Here is a 23,316-nt window from a genome sequence, read left to right as displayed (position 1 = left end):
GCCATTTTAGACAGTTTTATTGACAAACATACAGTGGCTATAAAAGACGGCGAGCAGTTTTCTTCGACCAGAAGAAACGAGAAGTAGCGGCAACACCTGCGTTGAAGCCCGAATGTCAGGATGTTATGAAATAACGATAAAAATGGTATAGGGAAGCAGCAGGTATTATGTACGTGTCATTGGTTTGATCACTATAACAGTGAACAGGATGTGCAAGAGAATGATCCACTCGTTTTACTTGCTGGCATGGAATTTCACTTCATGTCACAACACACACACATACATTTCCAGGTCCATGTGTACGGTAACAGTACACACACTCTGAATTAAGGCACTGGTTGATACGGTTCAAGGGAAAAGAGTTCCAAGCCAACATGCAAGTGGACAAAGACGTAAAACAAACTGAAATGTCGGAGAACTGCATGTCAAACTCATACTTGCAATAACCACTGTTCATGCAAAAGTGGAAAAACAAAGAGGGAGGAGAAGGTAAGGCATTCAAATGGTCACGCTACCTATGTAAAAAAAGTCGTGTTATAGTCTTGTAGTGTCTCCTGAATCTTGATTCCAGTTGAAGTACAGTGAACCCCCGTTATATAGCTATATCGTAAATTTTTACAGAATGTAGTCCATTACAGCTCCCCCCCCACGCCCAAGAATTTGCCACATTTTTATGAGGCAAAATGGCGATCCGTCCTACTGTACCTGATAAAACCAGAACAGTTACATAAAATAATCCAAACTGAATTATTTTTTTGTCACGTTGCAACACTTGAACGCTGCTTCTGGACTGCCCACCTTGGCCACGTGGGGGCAGTATAAGACAGTACAGTATGCCTCCATGTAGCAGCCAATCATATTGCAGCAGGGCGTGTGGTGTGTCCTGCCTCTTGATAATTCCCCTTTAATAAAGCTGAACCAGGTGAGGCGTAAAACCTTTCATGGTCTCGCTATATTGCAGATTTGTACATATTTCTGTGATTGTGGTGCATACTGCAGGTGCGTTAAACTGGGGTTCACTGTATTATTATTATACCAGTTGCTGTATTGTGTCTTGTCATAAACATGCTGGTCATGCTGACAAACACATAGTGGATGTGCAGTGTGTTTAGATCATGTGGGGTCTATTTGAGGAAAGTTAGATGAGGGTTGGTTGTCAGGGGTCGGGTTCAGATCATCATAGGGTTGTTGGCTGTCCTCGGCCTGCAAAATAAATAAATACATAATCAGATCCTTTATGAACTATGCAGTCACGTTCACCATTCTCTGACCTCGTTTCAAAGAAAAAAAACAAAACAGTATGATGTGTTGATTTCAACACTTTCAAAACACTTTGATTTCTACCATACGGCAACGGTGGGGCAAATGGTGTGAAGTCCGCTGCCTCCATGTAATGGCGGAGTTATGTAAATACAATTCTCACCTCTTGATGCTAAGTAGCAGTGGTGACAGCTCAGCAGACCATTACGGATTCTCACGTCTGTCCCGATGGCGGCGTCGCCCAGCTCCCCCTCACACAAGCCACACTGAACACAAATTTTCACACAAACAGTAAATGTCATGAAACTATGGTTCTGCACACAGTTTTTCTCACCTTGAAACACTGCATGTGAAAGAAGAGTCCGAGTGTTTCGATGATCATGGCCGCTCCTTTCCCCAGGGGCTGAGAGCAACCGGAACATTGCCTCTTCCCGCTAACGCACCTGCAGTATGCGCCACATTCACAGAAACATTTAGGGAACAAGTTCCAACTCTTTCTCAATTCCGCTTTCTATGAGGTGAAACTGTTTATTCTCTCGGCCCGCCGTAATGTGTCATGTTTTGTACAACCGTTTGTTTTCTGACCTGCTGGGCGACGGCGGCAAGGGTGAAGACGGCGGCTGCTGTGTTCCGGCGATGCCATCGTGAGAATCGCACCTATTGTCCCGATACAAATATGAATCACTGACAACCGGGAGTGTGCTAACTGTAATTTTGTCATTTTCACTTTCAAGAGAGTTCAAATTTTAGCACAATCGTCGTCTGAATCCAAACACACATCGAATCTATCCATTTTATGCCAAGCCAAATAACTGCCTCAAGAGAGCTAATGCTAATTAGCATCTATGTTACTGCGCTTTAACCCTTCATTGGATTGGATTGGATTGATTCATGCAATGGATTGAACGCAAATGGCTCAACAACAACATGAAGGCAGACAATACAATGGCACTCACAGTTGTATCATCTTTATCCTCTGTGTAGAATGACTAATATTGGTGCCATACTGATGAGTTCAAACAGGAGTTGAGATGTTTTTAGGAATTCCATTTTTTTTCTGATTAAGATCCATAGTATCACTATTTTACTTTTTTTTTTTTTTTTTAGAGGGAAGGCTGGAAAACCTCATTGGCATTTCAATCCATTTCAATCAGAATTTTTTTGTTTTGAGTTACGGAATGAATTCTCAAGTTAACACTCTATGTCAAAATTGGAACTAGGCCCGTGATTTTCACCAATATTCATCTGAAACAATTGGCTTTTCTCTATTCATTACTGTACTTGACTACAAAATGACAAAAATTGAGTCAGCCCACTGTAGCTCTCAGCTCTTGAAATCAGTTTCAATGTTTGACGTAAATATTTCCAAACGGTTTAAAGACACCTTTTGACACCATGCGATGGGTTTGGCTGAGAGTTTCGATCCAGAGAGGCCGTCTTCCACAATTCAGACTTCTTGGCTGGCTCGGTATCGGAGACGGTGTCTAAAAAAAATAAAAAATGCACATACCAAAAATTACAATGGAACATGTTGAGCCGTCACACTTGTTTAGCTCAATCTGCTTTTTTTGGGCCATTTTTTATTTTTGGGGGAGGCGGGAGTGTGATAATTATTCCGAACGAAAGAATATGGGTTTCAAGGGAAGTGTTTTATTGTTTAGTGGGCCGGTCTGGACCATGAAAACGCAGGGCTGAAAATGAGTCCCATTTCGGCCCCGACCACCGGTGTAGCTGGTCTCACCCTGTAAAAAGTGCACCTTGGACGCATGCTGCTCTTCACTCCCTCGGGCGTCCTTGTGGCCATTTTGCTGCAGGGGTACAAGTTGGCTGACGTTTTTTTTGTCTGCAGCAGGTGGCAACACGGGCGTCACGCAGGGCTTGAGGGGCGCCACAGTCTCCTCCAAGATCTTCCTCTCCTGAAGGAGTCAATGAAAGCAAAATAGTAAGTACGGAATCAGGTTGAAGCGTTGATTCAATAGTCGACTAGCGCACTGAGTTATTCACGTACTGGGTGCACTCTTTGAACTCACTTTCTAAAACATTTCAGCACATGAGCACAATCACCATTTCTGACATTTCTGCGGCCTAGTAAAGTGAGCACGTGCTACCGGTGATGCAAAACGGTGCACGAGTCCACAGATGCATGCTACTAGTCGTGCGAGTGACATTATAAACATCTAGCACTTCACAAGTAGAGCATAAAATGTCAACACTTGCCCCAGTCGTCGTATGAATGTGTTGATTTGTTTTCGACTCGAGAGGACAAATCACGTTCTACGACATGGACAATTCAGCGAACTCGTAGGAGGAGCCTCAAGTAGGCGGGCGATGTCCTCCATCCGGGCGTACCTCTTCGTTGTGCTTGCGTTCCTCCTCCTGGACCTCCAGTTGAGCCTTTTCCCACTCCTTCTTCAGCTTCTCCTGCTCCTTGTGGTACTGCTCCTTCAAGGAGCACAATGTCCAAGTCACCACACAAGAATGCCAAACAAAGTCATGAGATCATTTCATGCAAGCGCAAGGACAACAAATGAGAATAGGCTCGAAAAGGTCATTCATTTCACGAGTACAACTCAAAAAGTCACATTTACGTATGGATTAAAATTGGTTAATTAAACGTAACAAACTACTGTACTTCCAAGAAGGTAAATTCCTACCATCATTTTTATTTTTTTTACATTAACATTTTGACAAGCGCTACAGAAAATGGATGGATAGGTGTTCCCAATAAAGTGCCCCATGAGTGTCAGGCAATCTCGGATTAGTAAACAATTTGCCTATAGTAACCGCGGCAACCACCCCAAAACACACACACACACACACACACACACCTGTAGGAGGCGCTCCTGCTCCTGTTGCCACCTTTCCACGCGCTTACGCTCCTCATTGGGGTCCCAGACCCAGTGATTAACACGCTTAGCCAAGTTCAACATGGGGGTCTCAATCTACCCCCAGCCCACAATCACACACACATACAAACACCCACCCACACACACACACACACACACACACACACACACACACACACACACACACACACACACACACACACACACACACACACACACACACGTCGAGACAGCAAAAGGACAGAAAGAGAGGAAAGGTCAGAGGACAAGTGGAGACAAGGGGTAAACATGAGGTCCAGGAGAGGGATGAAGGAGAAGCTCAAAGTTGATGAGTGTACTCACGCTCACACTGCTCTCCTCTTGGCCACCTGTGGTCGTGAAAAAAAAAACAAAAAAACACATGCGTGACCTTTCAATCTGGGTACGAAATGAATGTGAAAAGGTAAACCCGACATTAAATGCGCCACCACTAGTCTAAACGTGGAATTCTGAATAGTATTACGTTGGTGGAATATGACGACTATTCTATTTCGGGGGGAGGCGGCCATTTTGCCTTTTTACTCCCACTTGCTGTCGACCAAAAATGACATCACAGTGCCTCAGGACACTTGCGCGCGTTTGGTCATGTGACATTCGCATGCTGTGCCTTGAGGCCCTGTGACGTCATTTCAAGTCAACATTTTAGACCGGCAAATACGCTTAAACACACACACACACACACACACACACACACACACACACACGTCGAGACAGCAAAAGGACAGAAAGAGAGGAAAGGTCAGAGGACAAGTGGAGACAAGGGGTAAACATGAGGTCCAGGAGAGGGATGAAGGAGAAGCTCAAAGTTGATGAGTGTACTCACGCTCACACTGCTCTCCTCTTGGCCACCTGTGGTCGTGAAAAAAAAAACAAAAAAACACATGCGTGACCTTTCAATCTGGGTACGAAATGAATGTGAAAAGGTAAACCCGACATTAAATGCGCCACCACTAGTCTAAACGTGGAATTCTGAATAGTATTACGTTGGTGGAATATGACGACTATTCTATTTCGGGGGGAGGCGGCCATTTTGCCTTTTTACTCCCACTTGCTGTCGACCAAAAATGACATCACAGTGCCTCAGGACACTTGCGCGCGTTTGGTCATGTGACATTCGCATGCTGTGCCTTGAGGCCCTGTGACGTCATTTCAAGTCAACATTTTAGACCGGCAAATACGCTTAAAATCCCTCGTAATGTTTCACAAGATGGCGTCGTACCGGCGACACTGGGACAATGGTCTTGGATGCTGGTTACTGAAGTCGATGACGATGATGACTGGGACTGTTTTTCCTCTGCTGGTTTCTCAGCAGTCGCAATTTCATCCACCTGAAAGTCAAATGTTTATTTTATATGCAGTAGGTATGTGAGCGGACATGCACTGAAATGAATGGAAAGGCATGACAGTATATCATCATTATTATCGTTAGAGATAGATTTATCAGGGCTCAACCGATTAATCGGAAGATGATTTTATAGGCCACTCTTAGCATTTAGCAAAAATGATCAAAAATTTTTTTTTTTTTTTGCTTGATTTGGCTGTTTCTATTTTTTTTAACACATTACCACATTACAACCTAAAACAACGATAATGACATTACAACAAACACTCCCTCAAAAAAATGGTAAAAAAATAAATAAATAAACAAATTAAAAAAATCTGCCAATTTTGGCCAATTTTTCGATGTGGTAAAGTTCAACAAATACTAAAGGATAAAATATTCAATATTGAATAACAGTCAAATGTTCTGCCATTATTTCATAATTTTGTTGTTTTAAGCATTAGTGGACCAAAAAGAAATGATTGTATTTTTTTACATTTACACAAATTAATTGACCGATTCATCAGATATCGGAATTTTAGTCTGACAAATATTGGAATCAGTATCGGCCTAAAAAAAAAAAAAAAATCCATCTCAGTTGGGCTGGAATAGTTCTGTGCATGGACAAACAGATGTGAACATTCTGGGTTCGATTTTTGTGACCAACTCAAGTCCGGTGCACAGGGGCAAATTAGACCGGGTGTTGGTAATTCCGCAGATGCGCGCAAGCTGGCGGCGTATTTACAAAAAATGACATTTGTCAATGTTGTTTTTTGCATCCGTTTTTATGGACGGACAAGATGAAAGGAGATAGACGGGAGATCGTTACCTGATTGGGTATCGTAACCTGGCCGTGGCCGTCGATGTCCACTCCGTGTGGCTCCACCAGCGTCTGAGTGAGTTCCGTGACGATGGTGGTCTTGGTGATGCAGTTCCTCCCGCTGAACAGCGAGCTGATGGTGGAAGAGGACGAAGATGAGAAGGATGCTGAAGACGAGGAGGATGTTGCCGCCTGGGGAGGAGGCGACCTGCCCCTCATCTCAAGCGTAAAGGGGGCCTCGTCCTCCTCCTGCTCCTCCGCTTGTGTGACCAGGATGTTCTTGTCTTTCGGCGAATGCAGCGGCGAAGTGTCCGTGTCACCATTCACACGCACAAGGCCGTCCATCTGCATGTGACACACGCACGCACGCACGCACACACACACACACACACACACACACACACACACACACACACACACACACACACACACACACGCAAAGCAGGATTTATTTATGTGTTCAGTTTTGAGGTTTTTATTCATCAAAATGTGATGTCTTTATTCATGTAGGTATTTATTTATTGTTTTGTTTTATTTACAACAGGGGTTGCTTCAACAAGTTTGATAACAAATCAGGATTTCATTGTGTAATTGTTTCACGATCTTGTTTCCAAATTAGGACTTGGATGATTTTATCTATTCAGTCCATGATCAGAAAATTATTCGTGATGCCTGAGTACTGAAAAACTAACTTCAAATCAACTTGCCTTGACTATTAATTTACTCATTCAGTGTTAAGTTGGATTTATGCTTTACATTTATTTAACCCTTTCATGCAGCCTGCAACCTGATAACATGATTAGCTGTCCACTGTAGTTACCGCTGTCCCTGAAAGGGTTAACTTTTATTTGAAAAAAAAAAAAAAAAAAAAAAAAAAACGAAATAAAAAGGGGGGACTGATTTTGTCTTATCTTAGAGTAGCGGAGCTTTCCCAGGATGTAATTTATAATAATAACAATCCTAATAATATCAGGGTCACATATTTTCAATTCAGTAACGCCTTTCCTTTCCTGACCTTGACTCCATGTGCGCTGCGTGGCTGACGATAGGGCTTAGCCGCCAGCAGGGGGACGGGTCTGGAAGTCGTGGTGGGCGGTGGCGGCGAGGGAAGCGTGAGCGCGGGCTTTGTGGGGTGAGGCGGAGAGGGTTTCGGTTTGGCAGGTTTAGGTTGGGGTTCTGCGTCCACTTTGGTTGCTGGTTCTGGTTCGCTAGGAGACGCTCGGGCCGGAGGTTCGCGGGTTTCTTGGGATAGAGGAGGTGTGCTTTCTGAGGTCAGCGGATCTCTGGGGACGATGACGAGTGAAAATTGTGAGGTTAGACACTTGTGAGCAATTATTCTAATTGTGACTTAATGAAGACATTTTTTTTGCATAGTAAATAAAACCTGTCTCCCTACTTTTCTAGCCCCCTGTGTAAGTCGTCACACGTGTTCTGCTGTGTTGATTGTGGCTCGGAGTCTTCACAAACGGTTTTGTGTTCGTGCTGGGCCTGGTTTAGGGCCAGGTCGGGGTTTGCGGTGGAGCGAGGCAGCTTTAAGAAATCCAACGTGGCGTCGCTGATGGTGAAACGAAGAGCGTAGCGTTGCAGAACCGTGGCCGCCTCCTCCGGTGTCGACGCGCTGCGGTACGCCTCGCACAGCTCTGCCTCTCGCCGTTCCCTGGGAACACAAGGATTGATATTTTCAAGAAGCCAAGTCCACATTTTTTGAGGGGATATTTATCGCAGCCGCTAAAGCGGTCACGGTTTCAGTCTGCTTTGTTTTACAGCCACTGAGAATTGTGCCAATTTCAACATTGATGAAGCTTTTCCAGCTGCAAAAGACAGACGGCATTGAACGCATCGCTGGGAAGGAGATATTCTGTTGGAGGAGAAAGTGCGTCTCCTTAAATAAGTAAATACAGGAGAAAAAAAATTATTTTATTATTTTTTTTAACTCTTCCAATTTGAGCATTCTGACTGATATTTCAAGGCTCAGAATATTTTGTTTTATGACAATGTAAAAACAAACAATCAAATATTTACATTTGATGACTTTACACACTACTGTATATGTGCACAATTCAGTCGTAGTACTAGTAGTAGAAATTAGTAGTGTGTGTGCGTGCGTGTTCTTACGTACATTACATCATCGCTTCTACTTCAAAATGTAAAAAATCTCAGTCATATTTTCTCTCTTTTGTGACACTCTTTGTCGTAGAAATATTTAAATCCGAGTGTAGCGGTCTGAAGTACTTTCGTTTTTACTAAGAGGAGACTGGGGGCACTGCAGCGGTAAAATGGAGACTGTGCAGTATCATCTTGCACAGCCACAAACTCGGCTAATCTAAGTGTGTGTTTAAATTTTCTTTTTTTGAGAGAGACCTCAGTTGACTTGTTAACTTTATCCAAGAGGAGTCTGAGAGCCTCACAGCAGCAAATTGGAGACTGTGGAGTCAAATATTGCACAGCGGCAACTTTAACGTTAACGTGTGTTTATTTTAGCCATTTCTAGTTGTGTATCCTCAGTTTCCAGTTATTCCTTTACTTTGATCCAAGAGGACACCACTGCAGCAAAGTCTGAAGTTCAATTTCCCCTCCCGTGCGATGCTTACTTTTCCTCCACAATCTCCTTGTAGGTTTTGATATTCTTCCTCTTGTCACCTCCATCCCCTTTCATCCTCTCCATCCTTTTCCTCTCCTCTTCCTTCTTGATCAGCTCCTGTGAGGCGCAGCGGCGGCGGTTCTTCCAACGGGCCAAGTCCTGGAGTAGCATTGCATTGTCCAAATATGACAAAGAAAAATCTGATTATGGCATCGCAAGAGTTTCCTTGCTGTGTGTTTAATTGTGTACACTGTTTTGTTATTTTTGGGTGATATATCTTTCAGGAATTTTTCAGGCATGGGGTATTAAAAAAAAAAAGAAAAAAAGTCCATATACTTGATCAAATCCTTTTGTTTATAAATGATGTTGACTGCAGGTCAACAAGCGGCATTTTCAAATGGCATTAATCAAGATCTGATCTTGCTGGTATTTGCCTGATATTTTTCCAGTTTCCATTCTAATTTTTGTGAGGAAAAATACACACCCAAAACATGGCAATCAAATAACGGGTGAGTTTTAAAAACAGAAATATTTTTATCGTACCCTTTATTCACCAAAAATAAATAAAAACTGTCATATCAAATCAAGTCAATCAAAATCCAATCCAAAAGGCATTGGCAGATAATTTTCCCCAAAATTTTAAATAGATTTGGAAAAATTGTGGAGCAAAAAGACAAAGAAATGTGTTCAATGTGTAAAATGTTCTAAAAAGAATTAGGCTGATCCTTACATGACGAAAAAAAAATATTAAGAGGGAAAAAACATTTAATGGGCGCATTTTTACTTTTGGGGGGAAACATTTTTGACAAATGTTATCATTTGAATAGAAAAATGATCTTGAATGCAATACCAAACAAGTTTACGCAAGATCTGACCGAAATGGCATTTAGACAGCTTTCGCTTTTTTTTTTCTTGTGTTCAATTTCTTACACTTTGCCATTGGTCGTCGTCATCTTCGTAGTTGTTGTACTGTTCGTGCATGCGCTCGTAACGTGACTGGCTGAGTTGCGGCAGGTGTCCCGCCTGGTCCTGGTCCACCATGTCACTCATGCTCACGCTCCTGAAAGGCAAAGTACACATTTGTTAAAAAAAAAAATGCGGGAGACTGACACCACAACACACGTGTTCAGACAAGGCAAGCAATAAATGAATCGTGGATCAAAGGAAATGACAAAACTGCTAAACTTGAATACGAAAAGAAAAAGATGACGGCAAAAAAAGTTGCTGGTTAGCAAAGTGGAGAAAAAAAAAACAGTTTGAAGCATGGTAGGTTTTCTAACCATAATACAGTGGAACCTCTGAGTTTTTTGTTTTTTTTAAAGGGAAACTTAAACATAAATTCTTCATTTTTCATCCATCTCAGGGGGGACGCCATTTTGACCAATAACACCCTCTGCTGTCGACTGAAATGATCGCGACTGCCCTCGGGCTCGCATTGCGAACGTCACGTGATCAGTGTCCGGTTAATCAACCTTCGATGATGGTGACAGTTTGGATTACTATGACAGTATTACCCTGATTCAAAAACTGTTTTCAAAAGTGACATCAGAGGTTCAACCGTATGAAAGAGTTTGTTTTTGTTAGCATGCGGTCGTCTATATCCGCGTCGTCAAACTTACTCGGAGTCCCCGGACACAAAAGCAACTCGGTGACTCATCCTGAAAGGACAAAATGAAGTGAGCAAGATGGGAACGTTTGGGTCAGAGCAGGCCGAAACCTCTCGGGCACGGGAAATTCCATTTCAAACACGTTCCCGATCAATACTAGGATGGAACGAAAGAAAGACGCATGCAAGAAAAATTAGGAGGGCGTCTCACATCATTGGCGGCAGATCATCGTCCCCCACCCGGGAGGCTTTCTTTCTCGGCGGATCATCCGTCTTACTGGCCTTTCCTAACTCCGCCTGCCCACTAGATGGGGGGACATCATTTGTCACATCTGCCGTCTTCTCTTTTTGCATGCCCACTTCCTCCTTCCTGGGCGGGATTTCCAGAGGTTGGACGCCACCACTAACCAGCGAGCAAGACAAATGGATCAAATCCGAGCGAGTGTCTCCCACCCGACGAGGTCGATGCACGCGCATCACGCCTCAGACAAACATGCTAGTGCCAAACCACGGCAACGTCACACTCGGTGGATACCACATTTGGTACACCAAAGCCATCTAATAATTTTCTTTGTAAAGCCGGACTTTATAAGACAGCTTGATTGCATGCGAGTCCAAGTCATCTCCTCGATACTTTGTTAGTCACTTTGACACAAGCTCCAACAGCAAACCGGGGAAAGGTACCTTTCGCCCGTCACCTTTCCCACACACTTGGGTGCCTGCTTGCTCCCACAACTTTGGATGGTGTTGTTTTTAAGCGCACCCGGCACTGGTAGAAACTGCCTGAAGGTCGGATTGGCTTTTTGGAGCCATCCCGCCCTGCGAGCCATCATGTCATCCTTTTCCGGGTTGGAAAGAGGCCCCTTTGCATTATCATCATCATCATCAACATGTTCTCTCTCAATTTGAGAGCATGGGTCACGTTCAACGGCCGTCACCTTTCCCACACACTTGGGTGCCTGCTTGCTCCCACAACTTTGGATGGTGTTGTTTTTAAGCGCACCCGGCACTGGTAGAAACTGCCTGAAGGTTGGATTGGCTTTTTGGAGCCATCCCGCCCTGCAAGCCATCATGTCATCCTTTTCCGGGTTGGAAAGAGGCCCCTTTGCATTATCATCATCATCAACATGTTCTCTCTCAATTTGAGAACATGGGTCACATTCAACGGGAACTTTCCCTTCTTCCGCTCTGTGACAAAAAAAAATCCAGCGAGATATTTGAATTTCACACGAACTAGCTGGTTAGCGGACAGGTCTGAAAATTCCCACCTGATATTCTTGCTCCTGTTCACTTCCTTAGTGGCTGGACCAGCAACCTGGCCCTTGTATTTTGAGGCAGGCAAAGGCAGGAAGCGGTTGTAAGATGCCGAAGTTGCGCTTTGCTGATGGAAAACTCCCGTTCGCCTTGCCATCATGTCATCTTTCTGAATATCGGGTATCCTCTCCTCTTCTTCCCCCTCCTCCTCCTCTTTCTCCTCCTTCAAACTGCTTTCATACTGAGCATGACGAGCGTCCAGCTCGACTGGAGAGCAAGGAGTCTTTGGAGAGCCAGGTGACAAATTGGAGGAATCTTGACTGGGTTGTCCTCCATCTGTGAGACTGTGATGGGCGTCACATAAAGCTCTAAAACTGGTTCATGCTACTGCCATATAGCTAAAACTGCGTATGAAAATGATAACAGACACAGTAAAATGTAAAATCCTAAGCAATCTATCTGATTGCTTTTGGTACTCGGGGTCGCTCTCTTGTGATTATGTTAGCATATCAACTGTTAGCATGTTTGCAGTTTAGTAATTTTTTATTATTTTGAAATAGTACAATGTAAAATCTGCATTTACCTACCTTAATGTTTCTCAGTTTGCGATATTGCTATTTGTTAGCACAGCAAGTGTTAACATATTAGCATTTTAGCCATTATCAAACCCTACCCAGTGTCAGTCACAATGTCAAATCATTTCTCTGCCTTAGCACTTTTTGTACTCAGATTGCTATCTTGGTCCATGTTTTTATTCATTGATTTTTATTTATTTGAAGCTACTGCATTATTGTTATTATTTAATATTATATTTGCTGACCGTAACTATGATACGATGTTCTCATCATATCAGCTGTAAAAATGAGGGACATGTCATGCGTTTCTCAGATTAAAGCAGAAACCAAGCTGGAGAAATGAAAATTGTTGCATCCCCGATAAGCTAAATATATCTTTGATACCAAGCACTCTAATGAGACTATCATCGGCCACAGTCAAAACCAGTGCAAGCGGCCATGTATGTACCTGCCTTCCCGCTCTGAGAGCAGGGAGCCCAGTCCAATGGTCGGCATGGCGACCGTCGCCCGGGAGAGGAGTCGTCCTAGCAACCCCGACTCGGGCGCGTCTATTGGACTCCCCATCTCGGTCACGCCCCCGAACCTCACCGACTTGCCGCGACCCCGTCCGCCACTGGCGTCTGTTTTCACCCGACAAGCCTGACAAACGGGGACGGGGCCAGGCTCGCTACAGACACACACACGTACACACAACGGAGGAGAAATGAGCAACCCTAAATGAGTCAGACGAGACGTAGAGGAGGTTGCTATTTTGCTATGTGTTAGCATAGCAACTGTTAGCATCTTAGCCATTCTGATTTTTAAGAGTACCAAATTGACAACATGGAAGAATTTAAAATCCTAATCAAGCCGCTTTAGTACTTTTTATACTCATGATGCTGTCTTGCTATACTGCGTGTTAGCATAGCAGCTGTTAGCATTTTAGGCACTCATTTGTAGCAGAATGTAAAATCCTCATCAATCCGCCATAGAGCTTTTTGTTTTTTTGTTTTTTTTGCATTCAGTGCTATTTTGATATATTATAGCACAGCAACCATCAGCAGGTTAGCGTTTTAGCCATTCTCTTTTGCAATAAATACCGTCAACAGGGCTGCTAGTCAGGATGTTAAATCTTGATTGAGCTATCTTAGTGTTTTTATCTATCCAGGTTGCTATCTTGCTTTATGTCAGCATGGAAAATGTTAGCATTATCGCAATTCTCAACAATTTCAATACTACCAATCCATAGAACGGGTTCTGGGAATCCTTATCAATGTGCCTTCGTGTCTTTTGCGCTCAGAGCGCTCTCGCTTTATGTTAGCATAGCAAGGATGAGAATCTTAGCATTTTAGCCATTCTAATTTTTAATAGTGTCCGTCTCCAGGGCTACAGGTCTGGATGTAAAATCCTTATTGATCTGCATAAGCAACTTGAGTACAAAAGAGCAATCTTGCCCCATGTTAGCATAGCAACTGTTAGCATGTGAGCCATTTTCTCCATGTGATGTTCAGGCACACAAAACCTCCTCTGTGCAAACTAATGACATCAGCGCCAGGAGGACAAAAAACAAAAGCCTCAGCAGACAGCCAACAATCACCTCTTTTTTTCCTCTCTAACACACGCACACAGACACACACATTGACACACAAAAAGTGACATACACACTAAGGGACGGCACATTCCCTGCCCTTTCAGAGGCTGTCAGACGGCAATGAAGTGCACAATAATGAGGAGAATAAATAAAGTGGTGAAAAGGAGCCAAGTGAGAGGGAACTAAAGGAGATTTAAAACTCATTTCAAAGGGAAACAATCAGCCACTAGGGGGCGTACATCTAAAGATTTATATTCAAGTATCCTTAATGTAGCAGTCATTGCCCGGATTTACTCCTATGTATATGTATTAAAGCCACAGTAAAGTTACACCCCCTAAGTGTAAAACTTAGGACTTCAAACTAGTAAGACTTGCACCTGTTGTCACTTATTTTGGAGGACAACTTGAAGACACAAGCACGCACGCACACACAAACACTGATGATTTCCTGTATGTGTGGTTGGGGGGTGCACCTGGGTTCACTCATCCTGAGCCTCTCCCACTTCTGTACGTCGGCCTGGCTCATGGTGGTCGACGTCAAGCTTATTGGTCCTTCCCGCTGGAGGGGGCGCGGTTTAGTTTGCGCCCGTCTGAGAGCTAGGTCGTCCATCTGCCTGTCGGGTGTTGCTTGAACCCTTCCTGCATCCTCAGACTCTTCCTCACACGCCACCTCGTCGTCCTCTTCTTCTTTTTGGCGAGTAATGATGTCGGGAATTTGCTCAAGCTCGCTGTCCAATCGTCGAGATAGAATAGTGAGGGCAAAAATGGTGGTAAAACAACTCCCCCGCTCTCCCCCACACACAAACGCACACAATTACACATCAGCACTCAAATAAACGCACAGACAGTGCATGATCTAACCTGATGTCCTTGTCCTTTAGTGTTTTATGTGAGGATCGCCTGATGCCTTCCCAGCGCTCCTGGTCTTTGCTGCTACACTCGAGCAGCGACGGCGACATGACAAACTGATGCAGCCTGGGCACCGTGGGGCCTCGAGGAGCCCGTCGGGAGGCCAGGTCATCTTTGCGAATGTCTGGTATCTTCTGGCCTCCCTCCTCGCCTTCGCCATCAGAGGATGAGTCCCAAGCCGATTTTTGTGAGGTCAAAAAGTCGTTATCTCGGCGAAGGACGATATTGGGAGAAACTGGTCTCTCCGTGGTGGGGGAGGTAGAGGCGGAGGAAGGACTGAGTTGAAGATGAGATGGCAATCAGTCATTTCAGGAATGCCGGGAGGTCCACCGTGACGTTCCGTGATACCAAACGTTAGTGACGTGCATGAATTTCACTTGGCCCACAAGTCCATTAGTCCATTCAGATGACTCGAAAACCAAAATGAAGACCTCCTCCAAAAAACCCTCATCACAAACCAGAAATGGGCATAACAAAAACCTCCATCGATATCCCAGGCTTCAAGAATGTTGCTCCCCATTTTCATGTGACAATAAAATACATCCTACACAAAGGACAAACTCACTGACTAACAGACAAACTGAAATTGATTCAAAGCAGTTAGCTGTCTAGTTAGCAATCAAGTGTTTGCTAGCTAATCATCTACCTAGCTATATAGGTAGCTAGCTAACAGCAAAATAACCACCTTTGATTGCTGTAAATTGTAGGCAAGCAAGTGAAACTAATTGTAGATTGTTGCTTAGTTAGCTAGCTAGATAGCTGCATATAATTAATTAGTTTGCCAGCTAAATAAATACTAAATTAGCAACCTACTCAACTAACCACCACACTGACAAGCCAGACAAAATTTAGTTGTGGTTGGCTGGCTGTACACTAACTTACTAAATGTCACTGTCATTAGTTAACTAATTAACTGATTATCCAAATTGGAATTGTGTCAGCTAGCTAACTGATCAAGTAACTACCAAACTAACCAATCAACCATATATTATTGTGGCTAATTGTCTTGATAACGAAGAAGCTGTGTTTTTTTTTTTTTAGTGCTATAAATATAGTACTTGAAATGAGAGTTAAATTGAGAAAGTGTGGTTAACTAACGAACTAAGGCTTGTGTTACATCTGTGTAAAATGAACAATCAATCTATAATTAATGGGATGGCTGATGCAGTGAATTTGTCATTACACAAACAATGAGTTAGCATTTGTCAAGCAGTTAGTCGTTGGCCAACAACATCACAGCACCAAGCAATCAACTGAAACAGATTAATCAACTAATCGTTTTGAAATGGCAGCGTGAGTTCCACGAGTGATCACAACTCAGTAGACAACACCCCAAGCGCTAACCTTCCGTAACGAAGGGCCGCAGGCAACACTTTGATGCCCGCCTTCTCCAACCTCTGTAGCCTGGTCCGCTCACACACTTCCTTTTCGCTCTGGTGATCTTGCGCCCAGCTCACGCTCTTTTTGCCCTTGTCGGGACTTTTGGGTGCTATATTAGCGAGGGGGTGATCTATTTTAAAAATATTCCAAAAGTGTCATTACCTGCGCTGTTCTCCGTCTTCAGCAAGAGGTCTGCGCTTGGCGTTCAGGACGTAGAAGCCGGCATTGCTTCGGTTGGGTAGGAACTGGTTGAAGACAACGGGGGTCCGCGCCTCTCCGCTCGCCGCACGCCGGGCTGACATGTCGTCCTTCTGCACATCGGGCCTCCTGCCGCTGTCCGCCTCCAGATTGCCGTCTCTTCCTAGCGTTAAGGCCATTGGAGCGTTACAGGACAGAGGGACAATAACGTCCAACGGTTAGTTAGGAGGCTACTTTTTGGCAAACCCGACGCTCATTAACTACCCAGCTAACTAGAGTAATGGTGTCAGATCACAAGCTACTGTCCTGTTTGCAACCTAACAGCAAACCAACCCAAACTATGATTATTTCTGCTTTACTTTGACAGCAACAGAGACAGAGGAAAAGAAAATTCCAATCTTGCCTCGTGTAGTCCATCCAGAAAGTATTCACATTTTGTTAGGTTATATCCTTTTGAAATTTGTCAATAAAAGTTAAAGAAACTGTTCGTAGACCTCCATGATAGGATTGTCTCGAGGCACAGATCTAGGTAAGAGTGCAGTTGTAAATACTTGCAGGCTGCACTCTATATACTGGACGGGGTTGCAGGATGGGGTTTGGAAAAATATAAAAATATTAACATAGTCTGCCAAGGCAAAAACTATCCCTAGAGCTATGGATGAGGTAGCTGTTTCCTCCTGGTTTTCTCACCTTCCTGTACAAACGCACCCGCGCGTTCATAAAAATAAATAAATGTATATATATTGTGCGTATGTGTGTGTGTGTGTGTTTGTGTGTATACACACAAACACACACACACACACACACACACACACACAGCTGTCCACATGAGAATATTAAACCCCCCGTTCGACATGCTTGAGTCTATTAATGGAACTTAGCCTTTGTGTTCTGAGAAGGGAGATGTCATATTTTTTAAAATAATTTCTGGTGGGAACAAACCTTCCGTGTTGCCTCGGTTGGCCACATCGGGAGAGGGACTGTGCTGCGAGCGCGAGCCAAATGAGTCCAGACTGTCGATAAAACAAAAGCCAATTATGATTTTGAGCCGCTCGTTAGCAACACAGCTAGCTAGTGTTCAACAACAAACAAACGAGCCAAATAAATAACAATGTCAACCTGGCTGCCTACACAACTCACTGGGATTGTGGTTAGTTAACTCATGAAAAACTAGCCAACCAACCAAACAAAGTAATTTTGATTGCGGATAGTTGCTACCTAGTGCTCTGTGCACTAGGTAGCTAGCAACCGTAGTACATTGTACTTTATATGCTGCGTTCAATAAAACAATGAAACGTCAAAACTCCAGAATATGACCCCAAGTGTTGGAATGCAATTATCAAGCCGAAGAGAAATGAATAAGCATTAATCGGATGTGTACTGTTTTGCCATGTCCAGTTCCATTTGTTGGTCCACTGTTGAACAACACCGGTTGTCTGACCTGTCCAGAGAGTTGTCTCGAGTGTGTCTGGGCGGTGAGAGTGACTCGCTGCGTTCCGAGTCCCAGCAGTCATAACCGCTGTCTCTAATGCTGCGCTTCTGTGAGCCGTCAGCCGCCTCGTCGCTGTCCTGCACATACGGAAAAGGCCAAAATACAAGTAAGTGTATAAACGGAGCCAGAGGTGTGGGGGGATATGGGATTTAAAAGTATTTTAACTTGGTGCTAATTTCAGTCCCGTCGATAGCTTTTTCCATGCGGGTGCGGCATAGCAGCTAAATGGTGACGCACCTTGTTTGCTTTGAACTCTGAGCTCCAAATTTGACCCGAGTCTGCTCACCTCAGAAACCGACTGGGTTTATGTTCTATGATGAATAGAGATTGAATGGATTGATGAACACAGTAAGATGGAAATGGGCTGCAGCCGTTCGATGCACTTCTGAGGGAGTCCAGTCAAGAAACCATGACAATGATCAAGTCTACTGGAGAAAAAAGCATCGGTAGACTTTGGAAAGACTTTATTCTTGATTTGTATTCAAATTAAATTTGATTTGTAACAGCATTTGAGTCATAAAGCATAGCTGAGTCGATCTACGTTCCATTGAATCAGATCAGTGAAGGACTCCATTTTGTCTCCCTGAAACAAGAGAGGAACTGAACAAAAGAATGTCTTCTTCCTGGACTGCACCCCTAACGAAAACAAAAACAACCCCCGCATGCCTTCTCTGGCTACTCTCCATCCATTAACTAAAGCCGCCCCCCCAATCCCCACATACTCACCACCTTCATGTTTGCCAGCAGACCCTCAAATTCCTTGAGGTCAAGCGTGGGTCCGCTGTAGGAGGCACAGCCGCTGGACGCTTTGCCCAGCCAAAACACCGTGTTCAGAACCTTCCGGACACAATCCAAGAATTCCAATTGAAATTTAATAGTTATGGCCAGGGGAAAAAAATAAAATAAAAAAAAATAAAAAATTTTAACCCACGTTTTTCAGCTTGCGGCTGCAGTCGGAGTCCCTGTTGGGAGAGAAGATTATTAAACATTAGTATTCTGTATATATTATTAATTTATAAATATATATATAATGCCTGCGTGCATACTGACTTGAGGTTGGCTCGGATGGAGGTGTCCTGAAGGTCTCCCGGGTCAAAGAGCTGCGAACCTTTCAGGCCGAGCTCCTCGCAGCCCCGTAGGAAGACTGACAGGTTGTCCTAGAGGAGGACAAACGTATTTTTTTTCTTCTTCACTTCAAACAATTTAACGCATATAAACAAACGAGACATCATCTCGAGTAAATACAAAAAGATGGCAATCAAAATACATTGTATACTGAGCTCTCATAATTAGGGACTGATGGAAACTGATTTTGTTTTTTTTTTTTGTTTGTTTTTTTTTTTAGTCCGATGCAAATATTTGGCAGAGTAAAATTTTGATAACAGATAAATCGGTCAATTTTATGAGTTGCAATTAGAGTACTTTGTCCTTTTGTATTTAAGAACACAGAGAAAAATGAACCCCCCCAAAAATCAGATTTTTTTTTTTTTTTTTGGGTTGTGTTAGAATGTCATTATCTTTGTCTTAACTTGCAATGTTTTAACATGCAAAAAGAAATCAGCTGAATTTGGCTAATATGGCCCGATTAAATTGATCAGGTCTTGCTTATAATATCTAGACAAGATTTATTTTTGGACATTTTAGTCACGTAACTTGATGAATTTACATTCAAACTTTATCTTTGCACATTTAAGATTTTTTTTTTTCCCTTCACAAAATGTGATATTATTCTTGCGATGTTGACTTTTTTTTCTTGCAAAATTACAACTAAGCAAAAATGTTTCTGCTAGTTTCTGACTTTTCCAAAAACAACATTCTGACAGTGGTCGTAGTTTTAGGAAATTTTATCAAATTTTATTCCAGCACATTTCCAACTTGATTCTTGCAACGTCAGAAATTTATTTTCACCACTTTACGCCTTTTTTCATCATTTTACGACGTGCTCTTATAATAACCTCGTGACTTGTTGTATGATATGATGTCTCTCACTTGATGGCTTTTTGTCAAAGTGTTGCACTGAAAGCTGTGACGTTTGTCCTTACCAGGCCGGCGATTGGCGTGGGCAGTCTGTTGATCTTCTTGACCAGGCCTGGTCTGATTGCACTCAGAAGTCTGGATGAGGGAAGGGAAGGGCAACAGATAGCCAAGGTTAGAAAGGGTGTGTGTGTGTGTGTGTGTGTGTGTGTGTGTGTGTGTGTGTGCATATGTGTGTAATGTTGCCAACCGTGTGATGTCCTCAGCCTTACTCGCATAACAGGATGCCATTCTCCAACGCGCTGCGGAAGTCCTTGTCTCCAAAGCTCTTCCCTGTGACCGCCTACCGGACAGTAAATGGCAAGTCAGGCAATATGAGATATGAATCGGAATCAGGAAAAAAAAAATCAGAATAGCTTCTTCGTCATTGACCACCAGTTGCAACGAAATGGAACATAATGTGTTTCAGAAACACGTGGAACGGGAGGGGGGGGGGCTTGCCCAACAAACTGAATGGGAATCTACATTCCACACGCACTGAACCAAAGATAAATGGAAATGAAGAGAGCCTTGACCGATTCCCGCGTACAAGCGCTAATCCAGATTAGCGGTCGGACAGATATGAAGTGCTGACTATGTGTGTGTTCCCGTGTAAACATTCAATGTAATGTTAGCCTGATAGCGTTTATCTGACTCATACGGTATCAGTAATAATAATATCATGACTTTTTCTTCTTGCACATTTTATTGTCTGTGATTTTTCTTCTCGCTCAGCTCCTTAAAGGGGGGCAAAAGGATCACCCCACCTCACATTTTCTCTCTCAATATGACCACACATAGCAACACATCTTTAACACGCTTCATGCTATCCCCCCCCCCCCTTGATGTTTGATGACTTATTCAATTAGTCGCAATCTGTCTTCCTAACGCAGCGCACGTGTGTGCCGGCGTCGATTGGCAGCCCTTGCATGTGCGCAAATTATAAAAATTTGACCTACTCTGTGTCACCCGCCCCCCCAACTCCTCCTTCTTCGCACACACACTTATATAAGACTTCCAGATGTTTCCTATTGGCGACACCTTCCTCTTCTCGTCTCTTCCTTTCTTGTCTGGCATCTTTCCGCTCATCCCGCTCACATCTGCTCGGGGTTGATTTAACTCGGGGCTTTTGAAACATTTACAGCACACGCTCATGCATTATTTAGTCGGCCGAAAAAGACAGAGCCGGACTTCTCAGCGTGCACTTTTGTCGACTTGTGTTTTGTGTGTAGGATGCAGGGAACAAAGAGAGAGCGTGGGATGGCGGGGAAAAAAAATGCTAAAGATAAACTCGGAAAGCAACATTTGTCCGTAAAAGACAAAATACTTTGAGGATGTCGCACAAAAACAAAGACGGCGAATCTAGACGTGACTCCGCAGTTCATCAAACATGAAAAGATGAACCGTTTTGTTTTATCTTTGGCTTTTCCCGTGACACGTCATCATGTCACTGCCACTTTGGATTCACAATAAACATGAAAGAAAGAATTGCACCTTGTGTATTAAAAACAATAATCACCTTTCTGGCTGCTAGCTTCATGCTAACGGTAATTAGCATCAATGTTGTGGTGCTTTAACCCTTGAAGAAACCAATCCAACGCAAATGGTGCAACAACATGTACACTGACAATATATCGTATTCATATCCGTTATCTTCTGGGAACAGTGACTTATATCGGTGCCGTACTGATGAGCTGAGAGAGGAGTTGAGGCATTAGTAGGATTGGCTGCTGCATCAAGGCAGGACCGCACGCATTAGCCAATTATATTGCAGCGGCAGGATTCATAACGCCTAAATGAAAAGTATATCCTGCCCTCAGGTGGCCAAGGCAGACGCACCCGAAGGTAGCAGCGTGCACTAGGTACACGGTGAAAAACTGTCACTTTGTTTTTAATCCTCTAGTTATGACATTTACCGTACGCTTTGACAAAGTACAATATTATAGCGCGCTTTTCATAAAGGTCACGGGCGAACAGGAGTCGGCTACCACCTGATTATTTTCTACAACCGTTGTCCTGACCTCTGGTGGTATAAGTGCGGAACAGCCTGGCCAAAGGAAATTTAGTGAAGTGAGGGGTACCCCTGAAAAATTTAACGAGCTCTCACGCCAGAGCTGTGTTTAAAAAAAAAAAGATTGGTCAGCAGCCATCCACTCTGACTACCGAAGCTTTTCGTGCAAGATTAAAGCCTCAAATCTACATGCATCTGGATGATAGAAATAATCCCTTTGTTGTCTTTGCTGATGAACAACAGCGCAGCTAATCCGCACGCAACACATGCGTCAGCACAAATTCTCAACCCAGAAAGTTAGACGGTGCAATGGTACAACTATTGGACCCCTGAAACAGGGCGACCTACCGAGGGTACCGTCTAAACTCAGGAATGGACGACATTATTAAACCGCTTCCCGACTGGTGGGAGCCAAAAGTCATCTGGGAAATATTCCAGCTCACCCTCAATCCAAATGAGGACGAGCGCTTTAAAAAAATAAAATAAACGACTAAAGGAAATATAGCACAATAATGTGCTACTGTACAGTTTGTCATTTTGTGCAATACGGGAGCGCGACAGAATCAAGTCAATGCTGCGCTGGCCTACTTCGCCCCCTTACACGCACGCACGCACATAGACAGACACACACACGCACACACGCCACGAATTTAAATGGTAGCTGCTGCTGCCATTCAACGCGTCACAGCGCAGTAATTCGCCATGAGGGCCGCAGGGGCTCGGATTTCCGCGACTGGCGCTGAAATACCCTCAAGACCTTTCGCTTGGTTTCTGTGGCTGACATGAATGCTCACTCCATGGCCACATTACGCATGCACGCACGCACACACCCGCGCACATTCCTAACCCATTTCCACCAAAGATTGGTTCGGTTTGATGTGGAATGCAAACTGCTTCAAATTACTGTGTAACAAAAAAAAAATGTTCATGAGGAGCAAAACAAAACATTTTTAAAAATGTCGTTCCTGGACAGCTGGCTCAGCAAATGAAGTGTACGTTCTCAAGGAACGGTAGGGTAGAAAAAAAAAAAAAAAATCGCATATTGCAGTTTCTGGCAGATGCTCCATTTTGTAGGTCGTGCGCATGTCGTCACAATTTTGTGGCAACAATCGAGTGTTTTGTGGCCACATTTTTTACATTGCTGGCTGCGAGTTGTCCAAACTTTCAAAAGTGGAAAGAATGGAAGTAGAAATAGTCTGTGACCAGGTATCAATGAATAATCAAACTGCGGCTGTTGGACATCATGAAAACTGCGCGGGTAACGCTTGGAGTCACATTTTCACATTCTGAACAGTCAGAAAAGCCGACAGAAAAGATTGTTGGCACTGTTCATAGTATTGGAGAAACATCCATCCATTTTCTGAACCTCTTTATCCTCACAAGGGTCGCGGGGGGTTGAAGACGGCTGGAGCCTATCCCACCCGTGGGCGCTAGCCGGGGG

The 23,316-nt window shown here is 43.7% G+C and overlaps 2 protein-coding genes across 14 annotated transcripts in view; both read right to left on the bottom strand.

Annotated features, from left to right (window-relative positions):
- LOC109511319 (LIM and calponin homology domains-containing protein 1-like) overlaps positions 1 to 23,316 on the bottom strand; it is a 26,515-nt gene continuing 3,199 nt past the window's right edge. The window contains exons 2-27 of one of the 13 annotated variants that reach the window (XM_019862307.1): positions 20,098 to 20,168; positions 19,894 to 19,963; positions 18,902 to 19,008; positions 18,783 to 18,813; positions 18,578 to 18,688; positions 17,741 to 17,928; positions 17,302 to 17,372; positions 16,324 to 16,522; positions 16,126 to 16,260; positions 10,685 to 10,843; positions 10,487 to 10,525; positions 9,798 to 9,927; positions 8,878 to 9,026; positions 7,683 to 7,943; positions 7,302 to 7,569; positions 6,296 to 6,631; positions 5,365 to 5,473; positions 4,449 to 4,474; positions 4,089 to 4,202; positions 3,610 to 3,702; positions 3,002 to 3,176; positions 2,645 to 2,744; positions 1,846 to 1,917; positions 1,595 to 1,703; positions 1,424 to 1,526; positions 1 to 1,203 (exon numbers count right to left, since the gene is read on the bottom strand). In XM_019862307.1, coding sequence (XP_019717866.1) covers positions 1,178 to 1,203; positions 1,424 to 1,526; positions 1,595 to 1,703; positions 1,846 to 1,917; positions 2,645 to 2,744; positions 3,002 to 3,176; positions 3,610 to 3,702; positions 4,089 to 4,202; positions 4,449 to 4,474; positions 5,365 to 5,473; positions 6,296 to 6,631; positions 7,302 to 7,569; positions 7,683 to 7,943; positions 8,878 to 9,026; positions 9,798 to 9,927; positions 10,487 to 10,525; positions 10,685 to 10,843; positions 16,126 to 16,260; positions 16,324 to 16,522; positions 17,302 to 17,372; positions 17,741 to 17,928; positions 18,578 to 18,688; positions 18,783 to 18,813; positions 18,902 to 19,008; positions 19,894 to 19,963; positions 20,098 to 20,168 — 3,252 coding nt within the window. In that variant the 3' untranslated portion in view covers positions 1 to 1,177. Of the gene's footprint in view, positions 1,204 to 1,423; positions 1,527 to 1,594; positions 1,704 to 1,845; positions 1,918 to 2,644; positions 2,745 to 3,001; positions 3,177 to 3,609; positions 3,703 to 4,088; positions 4,203 to 4,448; positions 4,475 to 4,968; positions 4,995 to 5,364; positions 5,474 to 6,295; positions 6,632 to 7,301; positions 7,570 to 7,682; positions 7,944 to 8,877; positions 9,027 to 9,797; positions 9,928 to 10,486; positions 10,526 to 10,684; positions 10,844 to 16,125; positions 16,261 to 16,323; positions 16,523 to 17,301; positions 17,373 to 17,740; positions 17,929 to 18,577; positions 18,689 to 18,782; positions 18,814 to 18,901; positions 19,009 to 19,893; positions 19,964 to 20,097; positions 20,169 to 23,316 lie in introns of all 13 variants that reach the window. The other 12 variants (XM_019862308.1, XM_019862306.1, XM_019862309.1 and 9 more) reach the window with 12 other exon arrangements.
- On the bottom strand, positions 10,959 to 14,676 carry LOC109511322 (uncharacterized). The gene is made up of 5 exons (XM_019862320.1): positions 14,346 to 14,676; positions 12,751 to 12,969; positions 11,742 to 12,071; positions 11,412 to 11,661; positions 10,959 to 11,171 (listed from the first exon to the last, which is right to left on the bottom strand). The coding sequence occupies exons 1-5, from the start codon at positions 14,480 to 14,482 to the stop codon at positions 11,112 to 11,114; spliced, it is 996 nt and encodes a 331-aa protein (XP_019717879.1). The 5' UTR covers positions 14,483 to 14,676; the 3' UTR covers positions 10,959 to 11,111.

The sequence above is a fragment of the Hippocampus comes genome, unplaced genomic scaffold, assembly GCF_001891065.2.
Source record: "Hippocampus comes isolate QL1 unplaced genomic scaffold, H_comes_QL1_v1.1 scaffold7, whole genome shotgun sequence".
Taxonomy (NCBI): Eukaryota; Metazoa; Chordata; class Actinopteri; order Syngnathiformes; family Syngnathidae; genus Hippocampus; species Hippocampus comes.
This window is presented reverse-complemented; position numbering and strand designations above follow the sequence as displayed.